The sequence below is a fragment of the Podarcis erhardii genome (assembly GCF_964252035.2).
Source record: "Podarcis erhardii genome assembly, chromosome: 3".
Taxonomy (NCBI): Eukaryota; Metazoa; Chordata; class Lepidosauria; order Squamata; family Lacertidae; genus Podarcis; species Podarcis erhardii.
In genome coordinates this window covers 119,577,126-119,589,219 of record NC_138507.1, presented here as the reverse complement: position 1 = coordinate 119,589,219, position 12,094 = coordinate 119,577,126, and the positions used below count along the sequence as shown (strand labels likewise).

At 45.4% G+C, this 12,094-nt stretch overlaps 1 protein-coding gene across 1 annotated transcript; it reads right to left on the bottom strand.

Moving 5' to 3' along the window:
- Positions 1-1,252: 1,252 nt before the first annotated feature.
- Positions 1,253-11,653, bottom strand: SOX7 (SRY-box transcription factor 7). Its single transcript, XM_081854940.1, has 2 exons — positions 11,295-11,653; positions 1,253-2,672 (listed from the first exon to the last, which is right to left on the bottom strand). The coding sequence occupies exons 1-2, from the start codon at positions 11,533-11,535 to the stop codon at positions 1,792-1,794; spliced, it is 1,122 nt and encodes a 373-aa protein (XP_081711066.1). The 5' UTR covers positions 11,536-11,653; the 3' UTR covers positions 1,253-1,791.
- Between the last annotated feature and the right edge of the window lie 441 nt (positions 11,654-12,094).

Sequence of the window (12,094 nt, the reverse complement as noted above, 5' to 3'; positions counted from 1 at the left end):
ATGGGGGGTGCAGGGGGGCCGGCCGCACCGGCCGCAACATCTGGGGGTTAGGGTTAGGGGGTGCAAATCCACGGGTTAGGGGGTGCAAATCCACGAGTTAGGGGGCGCAAATTACTTGCCTTGCCCCGGGTGCTGACAACCCACGCTACGCCACTGCATAGACCTCCTGCATTACTCTGTTACGAAGACCTGGAGCGGATCTACACTCATGGTTTTTAATGTCAAGGGATCGTTAAGGAATGGTTTCGATGACTCAGAGGGACACATGACGTTCTACGTTCATAACACATCATTGCCTTGTCTTTCTTATCACTTAATTTTTAAATGTTTTTTTACTGCTCTATCGGTGAAACACTGTTCCTATGTCCCCATGTAGTGTTTTACTTATTTTTTTTTTACTCCATTTAAACTCCAACAGACAACCCCACCCCGTTCCAATGGTATTCGAGGGGCGGTGTTCAGTTTCCCCTGAACTGAAGGAGAGAGAGAGGAAGGAAGAATTAAAATGCGAAACTGGAGCGGAGGAGTGTAGTAACCGGAAACCAATCGGGGATTACTTACATTTGACCGGGGGGACTGGGACCAAGGTGAAAAACATTTTAATTGACAAGTATGCCCTGTGTCGTTTTAGAATGACATATCTAAGATTGTTCCAGTAGGTGGAAATTTGACATTTAACATGTAGGTGTAGATCAGAGGTCAGCAACCTAAGGCCCATGGGCCAGAAGCAGCCTGTGGAGCTGCCTGCTTGGGTGTGGCACTAAATCAGCGCAACACGGCACAGGGACTTGCTTCTGCAGTGCCAAAAATCACATCTCCGCAGAGGCAGATGCCGAAAATTGCAGGCGAACACATGCCAAAAATCACAGGCGCGCGCACTCACAATCCGGCCCACGGAGGGACCTCCGTGGGACCGATCCGGCCCAGGCAAGATAAACCTTGCTGACCCCTGGTGTAGATCCAGCCTTGCCTGATAGTACCAAGGCACAAACCACACTCCGTTTAACAGGGGCCACCAAGGTCAGGGAGGTGAAAAGCTTTGGCCCTCCAGATGCTGCCGGAATACAATTCCCATCATCCCCGATCACCAGCCATGCTGATGGGGATAAAGGTGCTTGTGTCCAGCAATAGCTGGAGGGACACAGGTCTCCCCACCGTTGGCCTAGGAGTTAGTTCCAAGACGTTACACCCAAGAACATCTTTGGTTATGGCGATTGCCGTCTTAGAGAAGCAAGAGGAGCAGCCAAGCAGATTCACTTTCCAGATTTATTTTTGTTCCCCTGCTGCCTGGGCGAGAGTTAAAGGGTGGGAAGGAAACTGCGCAGATCAACACAGAGGCCAATTTTGAGTTCTCCATCTTCAACTCCAGTTTGCAAATCCAACGTGGGCACCCCCAAGCATTTCAGGCCCCTATTGTGGCAAGAGTCCCATGGTTCCCCTGCCCCTCCAATCACCCTAAAAATCAGAGCAGACCCTTCGATCCAATGGGAGGGACAAGAATGCTTCCCGATTAAGACGCTCTGGCCGTCAATCAAAAGGTTCCCACGGCCCTTTGAAGTGGAACCGAAAAGGCCTTTCAAACTAAAACTTTCAAAAGGCCTTTCTGAAGTTAAGATGTTAGGAGTCCTTAAGCCTAGCAGGCAACGTCCAAGGCAATTTCAGATCAGATGGGGGAGAGACACCCTGAGGAGAAAGGTTAGAGAGAGGGCCAAAAGCAGGTTTTTATCGTCCGGCAAAACACACCAAAGCCTGTCCTCAGTCAGCCTGCGGTGCCGATTTCGTCCCATGGGCCTAAGAAACGCTGTAGCTGTTGTAGTAAGTGGCCGTCGCGTCGGCAAGGACAGAAATGAGGCTGGTCTCAGAGGAATGGGAGCCGCCCGGCACCTGAGACACCTGGACATGCCCATTGACCACCAACCCACCAGGCTCCGGGTGTCCGGGGGCATTCAGGTACTGGTCAAACTCATCGCGGTCCATCTCTTCCAACAGCTCCGCTTGGCTCAGTTGTTCCAGGCTGTCGAAGTTCTGGTGGTGTTCGGGAGGCGGCGACAGCTGGCCCAGGTGAGGGTGGAGGCCGTGGGGCTGCATGGCCGGGTGGAAAGATGGAGGGGGGTAGTAGTTGCAGGAGGGGGGAGCCGAGCAAGGGGAAGAAGCAGGGTGGGCGGTTTGAGAGATGGGCAGGTGGCCCAGAGGGCGGCCGCACTGCAAGGAGCCGCCGGCGTACTCCAGAGAGTAGGGCCCCCCGGGCAGGTTGGAGCGGCAAGGGTCTTCGGCGCAGGCAGAGGAGAAGAAGCTCTGCTCAGGGTCTATCGCATCCAGGGGGGACATTTCTGGGGGGGTGGGCAGGCCGTAGGGGTAGGTGTCCATGGGGGTACCGGCGCCGCTGCTCTGAACCTCCCGGTATCTCCCGAGGCTGGGCAGTACCGGACTGGGAGAGTAGTCAGCCTGCCTGTCTTTCTCCCTGCGTTTCTCCGGCGCGGAGTCCTGGTCCCTGGAGAGGTGGCCCAGCAGGAAACCCGGATCCACTCGCTTGCAGATCCGCTTGATCTGCTTCTTCCTCCGCGGCCGGTACTTGTAGTTGGGGTAGTCTTGCATGTGCTGCACCCGCAACCTCTCAGCCTCTTCCACGTACGGCCGCTTCTGGGACAGGGTTAAAGCCTTCCAGGATTTGCCTGTGGGGAGAGCAAGGAGGAGGAGGAGGAAAACGCCTTTAAGGATGGCACACACAGAGGAAATTCAGCAAAGCATGCGGCACACTGAGCTGGACTCGGCACACTGGCTCACAGTCATCCCATGTTAATGTCGGCTCCCTTTCCAGTCCTCTTCTCTATGTGCCTGTTATAGTCAGACTGTTGGCGACGAGATTGTAAGCTGCTCAGGGCAGAGGACTGCGATCATTTTAAAGTTTCAGCTTATGTTCTCCCCTGGTGTCCTCGCTGGCCCAAATAGAACTAATTTAGCCAGCTAGCCCTGGTGATCATCTAATGTTTATTGGATGGATTTCCCCCCTAAATTTATTTTTGAATTCTGAATTTATTGTTACTCACGTTTCATACTGTATTTTATGCTGTTTTTTTGTTGCATCAATTAAGTGTTTTAAATTTGTTGTTAGCCGCCCTGAGCCTGGTTTTCTGAACCGGGAAGGGCGGGGTATAAATAAAAATTTATTATTATGTTATACTGCCAATGCTACGCATTTAACATTGTCTGTTCTGTGCAAATTAATTAATAACGATTCAGCTCGTTTGGTGCAACCTATTCATTTATTTCATACAATTTATACACCGCCTGATTGTTTTTTTTTAAAAAAACCCCTCAAAGCGGTTTACGAAAAGATGAAATAATAAAACCGAGAAAAATTCACAGCCAAACTTAAAAACATACAAAAATCAAAACATCTGGAAATCACCTCAACTGTCTTAAGCATCCGGACAGGCTTGTCTAAAGAAGAATGGTTTTTGGCAGGTGCCGAAAAGAGAAAAGCAAAGGCACCTGATTGATTTCAAGTGGCAGGGAGTTGCAAAGTGCAGGTGCTGCCACACTAAAAAATCAAGTTCTTATAAATGTGGAAGGGGTATTGTGTGGCACATGAAGAAGGCCCACAGAAGCTGATCACAAGGTTTGGGTCAGTTCATATGGGGAGAGGCAATTCTTTGCACACCCCTGGAAAACTGGGAAATGCAACTTTGAGGCTTTACAGGGGGGTGTCCAGCGATAGCTGTACTCAGAGTAGACCTATTGAACTCAATGGACTTCGCCAAGCATGCTCCACTTCCACGGTTGCCAAGCGTGCCGGCAGCCTCAGAGCAAACCGACAACCCCCCCCCAAAAAAAAACCCGCTTCACATCTAAATGTTCCTAAGTGTGCACACTTTTGCCGTTGCCCAACACCTCATTCTCAGCACCCAAGTATACCCAGAATTTCAGAAGGGAGCAAAATCGATGAAGGTCGAGAGATAAATCTGAAATAATTTGGCAATAGACGAATTTGTTGTTTATAGCCAGATCAGGGCTAATTTAATTAGCGAGCGCAAATGTAATCAACAGGTTTGTGGCTTGAGAGCACTTTTGTTCCTGGAGTGTTGCTGCGTCAAGGAAGGAAAAAGGAAATGTCAAGAGGCAGCGTCTCCTCCTCACAAGGAGCAAAAGCTTTCGTGGCCGAACTTACGCACCTTTGGCCACTCTAATCTGCAGCATTGCAGAAAGAGCAAAGGGGGAATTTAGATGCAGCTGAGTGGCTGTTCACTCCCCAGTATGTATGTTCAGGTAAGGCTGGGAGAGACCCTGGAGAGCTGTTGCCAGTCAGTGTCAACAATATTGAGTTAGATGGACCCAGTGGCCTGACTCTGCATAAAACAGCTGCCTGTGTTTCTACTATGCACACCAACTTGGTTAAGGACAGGCGATCAACCCACATCCACCAATCCGAATCTGAGCCTGATGTTTTAAATGCTGAGCGATGCTCCCGGGGCAGGAAGGAGGGAGGAATATTTGAATTTATTCAAAGACAACTATGAGAAATGTTGGTCAGAAGTTAAAAAAGATTTAGAAATATGGTCCAAACTGAAGCTTTCCTTGTTGGGTCGAATTGCAGTTATAAAGATGAATGTATTGCCAAAAATGTTATTTTTGTTTCAAACTTTGCAGATTGTGGACAAGATGGATTGTTTCAAGAAGTGGCAGAGAGACATCTCTAAATTTGTCTGGCAGGGCAAAAAGCCCAGAATAAAATTTAAAATATTAACTGATGTGAAGGAAAGAGGGGGGTTTGCCCTGCCAGACTTTAAACTTTACTATGAATCAGCAGCTCTCTGCAGGTTGAAACACTGGCTGCTTCTTGAGAATACTGACATCTTGGATTTGGAAGGTTTTAATAATGCTTTTGGATGGCATGCATATTTGTGGTACGACAAGGTTAAAGTGCACAAAGCTTTCAAACACCATATTGTCAGGAAAGCATTATTTAATGTCTGGATAAGGTACAAAGATTTACTGGAAAGCAAGACCCCAAGGTGGTTGTCACCCATGGCGGCAAAGGCTCTGAAAAGACTCAATATGGAGGCCAAATGGCCAAAATATTGGGAGATATTAGAACAAGAAGGAGATAAATTAAAATTGCAGAGCTTTGAGAAACTAAAAGATAAAGTGCGAGATTGGCTTCATTACTATCAAATAAGAGAGGCCTATAATATGGACAAAAAATTGGGCTTCCAGGTGAAAAAATCGAAATTGGAAACAGAATTGTTAGAACCTAAAACTAAGATTCTTTCAAGAATGTATAACTTGCTGTTGAAATGGAATACTCAGGATGAAACAGTTAAATCAGCTATGATTAAATGGGCACAGGACATTGGTCATAACATTATGTTTGCTGACTGGGAAAAGTTGTGGACCACCGGTATGAAGTTTACGGCATGCAATGCCTTAAGAGAGAATATTATGAAAATGATTTATAGGTGGTACATGACCCCAGTCAAGCTTGCTAAAATTTATCACTTGCCTGATAACAAATGTTGGAAATGTAAAGAAACTGAGGGTACATTCTTTCACCTTTGGTGGACGTGCCCGAAGATTAAGGCTTTCTGGGAGATGATATATAATGAACTGAAAAAGGTATTTAAATATACCTTCCCTAAGAAACCAGAGGCCTTTCTCTTGGGCATAGTCGGCCAATTGGTGTTAAAGAAAGATAGAACGTTTTTTATGTATGCGACAACAGCAGCAAGAATACTCATCGCAAAGTACTGGAAGACACAAGATTTGCCCACCTTGGAAGAATGGCAGATGCAAGTAATAGACTACATGGAATTGGCAGAAATGACTGGTAGAATCCGAGACCTGGGAGAAGAAGCAGTGGAAGAGGACTGGAAAAAGTTTAAGAACTATCTGCAGAAATACTGCAAAGTTTACGAATGTTAAAATGATGTTGGATATAAAAATAATATGGCATTAGGGATACAGTGTTAAGAAGTATGTAAAAACGTAATAGAAAAAGGGCGAAAGATTAAAGTTATATTATGTCAAAAGTAAATAATATGTTAAAGGTGTTCAAACATAAGGAGGAAAGATTGGAGACATAATAGAAGTGATTTTAACAATTAGAAACTAGTTTTGAAAGAGGGTAAGGATTTGTTGTACTTGATTGGACAAAGAGGAACACAAAAAAGGGAGGCGTGAGGAAGTCAAGAAAGAAAGTTATGTAAACATGAACTTAAAAAATGGAGTTTTTATTTTTAATTTTTTCTTCTGTTTTGATCCATATCTGTGATTGTTTTTGCTGTTTGTACTTCTCTGATGTTTTTTTCCTTTCTGTTTAAATAAATAAATATATTTTTTTTTAAAAAGGAGGGAGGAATATCAAATTTTGCTTAGGATCATAGAATTGTAGAGTTGGAAGGGACTCTGAGGATCATCTAGTCTGACACCCTGAAAGTGCAGGAATACGCAGTTGTCCCATACGGGGATCGAACCTACGACCTCGGCATTATCAGCACCACACTTAGTTTTAAAGCAAGAATGTTTACCATGAGCTTGGCAAATCTGTGCCCTTTCTATCCTGCCTTGACTTCCGCCCAGATCCTTCTTCTCTCCCAAACATAGCTGTCAATTTCCCCCTTTTCTTGTGAGTAGTCCTATTCGGAATAAGGGAATTTCCCTTTTAAAAAGGGAAACCTTGACACCTATGCTACCAGACTCTGGACTGTAACACCGGATCACAGCAGAGCAAGCTGCCGTCCAATGCAAATCATGGCAACCTCAGCTCCCTTTATTTCAATGGGTCTACTCTGAGCAGGACTAACGGTAGGCACAACCCAGAGTCTGTGAGCAGCTTTTATCATTTCTTTCCACCCCCCTTCTCCACCCGGTGCCATCTTTTTATTTTCCCTTTCCTGCTGTTAGGTGCTGTTTCGCAGGCAGAATTTCAAGAGGTGCAGTTTTATTATCAATATAACGACTTTGCATTGTCATGTGGTTTTAATTTTTTTCTTTTCCATTAGCATTGTGTGCCCCTGATGCGTCCGTTGTGCGACGGCATCAATAAATAGTTCTATTAATGATAAACAAGCTAAGAATTTGCTGGGCTCGGAGAAGCAGGGAGAGAGGGGCACCTGTTGAACGTTTGCCTGCTCTGCATCAAGTTAAAAGGGAGAGAGAAAGAAACAAAAAATAGAGTCCTATTTCTCACACCCCACACCAGTTTCTGCCATTCTGTCGCCCGCCACAGTTCCCCCACCAGGTCAAGAAACATGTTCCAAAAGTCCCAACCCTCCACTCATCTTTGAAGGTTTCTGCATGGCAATAAATGAGGGTAGTGGTTGCAAGGAACAGATAGGGAGTGAGGTTGAGAGGTCATGTGAATACTGCGTGTTACGTTGTTTGAAATTTTGCATTACGCTGCCTTGTAAGGCTCTCTGTTTTTTGTATTGATTTTGTGTTGGTATTAATTTTGTGTTTCTGTGCAAGGGTATTGTTTATATATTTTGTCTGGCAGATCATTTGATTTACTTAATAATAATAATAATATGGATTTTATGGCACTTACTGTGTTTGTACTTATTTAACTATGGCAAACTACTCTTTGAGATCTCAGATAGCAAGCTGTCCACCAATGGAAATGATAAGTGATACAGAAATGAAAACCTTGTTAACTCCTCAGCCCTTTTCGCTCCTGCACAGCTATTCTTCTAGAACCTGCAAATTAACTAATGCACAATGCAGATGAAGTCCAGTTTGCATCATTTATCACCAGCATAAGAGTGCCTGGTCATGGACTCTGGGGGGATCTTGTTAAAAAAACCAAAAAACTGTAGAATTCCCAGTGTTCCAAGGTTTTCTTATTGATGGAATTTCCTTCGGATGCAGAGATTGTTACTGGGGCTTGATCCTCCGTAACACAGCGTGATGGAGTGCAGAATGAGGAGTCGGACGGTGTGGGAATAAGGTCTGCAGACAACATTAAGTGACTCAGGAGTGCAAAACCCCAAACAGACCACAAAGAGCCCCGAAAAGATCTCTCCAAACTGGGGAAACAGGCAGCAAAGTGGGACTTCAGGAGATTCAGCACCCTGAGCTGTAAAGTGGTCCACAGTGGAGGAAAATAAAACCAAACCCTAAATGAAAACAATACACTGAACTGGCAGCGGTTACGCAGGAAAGAGATCTTGGGGTCATGACGCCCGAGCTTGAGGGAAACGTCAAGGCGGTGCATGGCAGCTGTGATAAAGGAAAACCCAGGGCAGGAATTTTTGGGAAAGGGGTTCAACGTGGAACCTCTGATATGGCCAAACCTTATATAAATCTCTGCTGTAATCAGGCTTGGGAAAGTGGGTTGTATTGAAGTACGTTTTAGTTGAAGAAGTCCCACTGAGATTCATGGACCTTTAAGTAAGCTGCGTCTGCTAATTTCGATGCATCGCCTCTTAAATGAAGCTAACACAGCATTGCAACCCAATGGGTAATGTGAGCATAGCATCTTTCAAGAGGGTGCTGAAAATCTGGGGACAGGTGGGGAGAAAGGGGTGGCAGCCTAATTTACAGGTAAAGCAAAACAAATTCCTTCCAGTAGCACCTTAAAGATCAACTAAGTCAGTTCTTGGTATGAGCTTTCGTGTGCATGCACACTTCTTCAGATACACTGAAACAGAAGTTTCCAGACCCTTCTATAGCTAAAGGCTAAAGCTAAAGGGTCTGGAAACTTCTGTTTCAGTGTATCTGAAGAAGTGTGCATGCACACGAAAGCTCATACCAAGAACTGACTTAGTTGGTCTTTAAGGTGGTACTGGAAGGAATTTGTTTTGTTTTGACTATGGCAGACCAACACGGCTACCTATCTGTAACTGGAATTACAGGTAAAGGTTCTTCAGTTGTGGGACAGAGGTTTGTATAGTTACGAAGATCGCCAAGAAAATGTGCCTCTTCTGAATTTCCAGCATTTGAGAAATCAAATGAAAAACATCAAGGGCAGAAAAATGTTTTCAAGGACAGATATTCCCTCTGCACAACCCCGTAGCAAGTCATGGCTGTAACCTTACATATGCTTACTTGGAAGTAAATGCAATTGAAATCAGAGGCATTTATTTCTAAGTCAGCCTGGTCAGGGTGAGGCAGCGCAAACCTGAAATACTGATGCAAATATTTAGAAGTTCCTTGTGCACTATTTAAAACTGGTTCCGACTGAACGCTCAATGCACCTTTCAGTGGAATTTGCTTCCAACGGACACATAAACGTAGGATAAGTGGCTTAAATGGTTACATCTAGATGTGCAGAAAAGTATTCAATGCTGGGAACTGCGAGCTAGCTACTCCTTACCACTTTCCCACATGTGATTTTAAATTGATCCCAAATTCTATTGTAAATAAAATTATTGTTTTGAAAGGGAAAGTGTCTCTCTGCACCTCCCCAGAAAAAGAACAAATTCAGATCAAGCAGTTGCGGGTGTAACAAACCGTTGGTATTTGTGCTTGATACGGGATGTGCTGAATTGCTTTAAGTGTTGAATTTGTTTGTGATATTTTAATTTTATAAGTGTTTTTTGTCCTTATTGCTGTTGAACTTTTATTTTTTTTAAAAAAATGTTTTAGCACAGTGTATTGCTTTAGGCACTTTTTATGTAGAACATGGCTAGGAAGATGATAAATAAATATTTATTAACATGTAGTGCTCATATAAAAAAAAAATAATAATACCTGGAGATGCTATCTTTTCTCCTTAGACTTTTGATTGACTGTTTGCTGTTCCTTGTTCTTAATGTGTGTTTTTTTGGTTGTTCTTGCTGCTGTCATTGGGGGTTGCTTTGTGTATTTTTAAAACTATCATTGCATCTGTTTCTGTGTAAATGTGTCTATACAGTAGTATAATATTTACTCTTTATGTTTTTAAATATGTTGCCAGGGGCTTGGAGACCTTTTTGCTTAACTGAGGGACTTATGAGTTTAATAAACAACGACTATACAGATATGAATAAGTACATCACAACTGTTGTGTTGTTTTTGATTTAATTATACATGATTTAAATATCCTCCATTCCTTAAAAAATATATATCCAGCAGTATTCTTCTTGATGTGCCGTATCCAACATTAAAAACGAATTTAAATGCCCTATTCATTTATTTAAAAATAAATAAAGCTGTAATTTAATTTCCTAGATAAAAATAAAAGTAGTGTTATATATGGCTATTCCTCCCTCCTGCCCTTTAATACTACTTCGGGAAGAAAACAGGAAGAACGCCTATCATTGAGCTTTCAAAGTTTTCCAAGAACCTCCCCTAGAATATGTACGACATTGTTTATACAGTATTAGGTCGTTGACACTTTTCAGAACACTACACAAACAACATTGCTAAAAAAAAAATGTCTCCCCGGATTTATTGTGTGCATTTGCGACACGTGAAGTTTGCAATAAACTTTAGGCCTTTCCCCCCTCACCTTTATTCCGGGAAAACTGACCTCATTCTGCCCAACGGGTTATTTGCAAAGGTGAGCTCTTAATCATAAAAAGGCACGGTCAGTTATTTATTTAGCTTTAATTTTATTTTGGCGGGGGTGAGAGTGGGGGATTAGGGAGGCATCTTTTGAACTTTCACACGGTTTTAAAGTAGTTTTAAGCAAAATAAAAAATAGGGAGACGCGTGCAAAAAAAAGCCCACTTAAAAAAAAAAAAGATTACGAAATCTGATAACTTTGTGAAAAAGAAAGTGACTCTATTCCTTTTCACCGGCTGTTCCCGATTCTGAGATACTGTACTGAGGGCCCCGATCCGATAGGTTGAGCAAACCGGAGCTGACGGGAAACCCAGATGGATTTCCCCCACTTAAGAACTTCCACTGGAAAGGGACTCGCTTCGGAGCGATTCCTGAGCGCGCCGACCAAACCCCGTCACTCCAAAGTCCCCATTGACTCCAAAGATACAGCCAAACGGGGGCTCTTTTATCGGCGTTTCTGATGGGAACTCGGGAACGGACCACCAAGTAAACCTCAACGGGCTTAGAGGTTGCTGAACTGCGGCCGGATCAGGCCTTTCTTCCTTGTTAAACGCCGCGATCTCAATGCCTTTGGACAGTCACCCCGAGCCCTGAACCGATTTTTACGCGCAGAAAGGATTTTTACGCACAGAGCGCCGGCTAAATCAGACGGCCTGCATAGCAAACTGAGAGATCTAAATACACAGAACCGAATGTTAAAACTTTTAAAAAGTAATCAAACCTAAAAACTTTTTGAAAAACAAAACTCGAATAGCGAGATGCGCTCTTTCCCGCACTCCTTGCGCGCGCGCTCATTCCCGCGTCCACCTTACCCAACATCTTGCTCAGCTCGGCGTTGTGCAGATCCGGGTTCTGGACAGCCAAACGCTTCCTCTCGTCTTTGGCCCATACCATGAAGGCGTTCATGGGGCGTCGGATGCGACTTTCGGGGGACCCCTTCTCGGTCCGGCTCCCTCCGATGGCGCCGGCAGATGCTGCGCCCCCGTCGGGCAGCTCCAGCTCGGAGCACTCCAGTCTCTCGGACCAGGCGTATGAGCCCAGCAGCGAAGCCATGCCAGGAGGGCGGCTGGCGGGTCTCGAACCGGCGAGTCCCGGGCAGGCGGGCGCGCAAGCGGGCGGCGTCCCCCTCTATCCACTGCACTACGCTCCGGCAGGCGCCCTCCTCCGCCCGGCCGCGCTCTATTTATGAGCTTCCTCCCGGGCCGCCTGGGGAGGGACCGGCTCCGCCTCGGGCGCGCCCTGCCTGCCTCGCCGGAGGAAGAGAACACGGGGAGGGGTAGGAGGGCCTGGCGCCGTCGGGAGGGAGGCGTGGGGAAGGGACGCGGGGGGCCTCCAGGGCTCGGGCAGCTTCCTTTCCAACCATTAAGTGCGTGGGCCGACGCAGGGGGACAGTGTCCCTGAGCAAGTGCAGAGAGCGCCCCTCTTTTCACAGCCAGGCTGGACTTTATTAGGACAAATGTGAAGCCAGGAGGTCGCTGACAGCTTTTGATTTATGGTGCTGGAGGAGACTCTTGAGAGTCCCATGGACTGCAAGAAGATCAAACCTCTCCATTCTGAAGGAAATCAGCCCTGAGTGCTCACTGGAAGGACAGATCCCGAAACTGAGACTCCA

Excerpts from the sequence above, each read along its gene's own strand:
- SOX7 (XM_081854940.1), bottom strand. The coding sequence starts at position 11,535 with ATGGCTTCGCTGCTGGGCTCATACGCCTGGTCCGAGAGACTGGAGTGC. Across the intron at positions 2,673-11,294 it reads CGAGCTGAGCAAGATGTTGG|GCAAATCCTGGAAGGCTTTA; the intron begins GTAAGGTGGACG and ends CTCTCCCCACAG.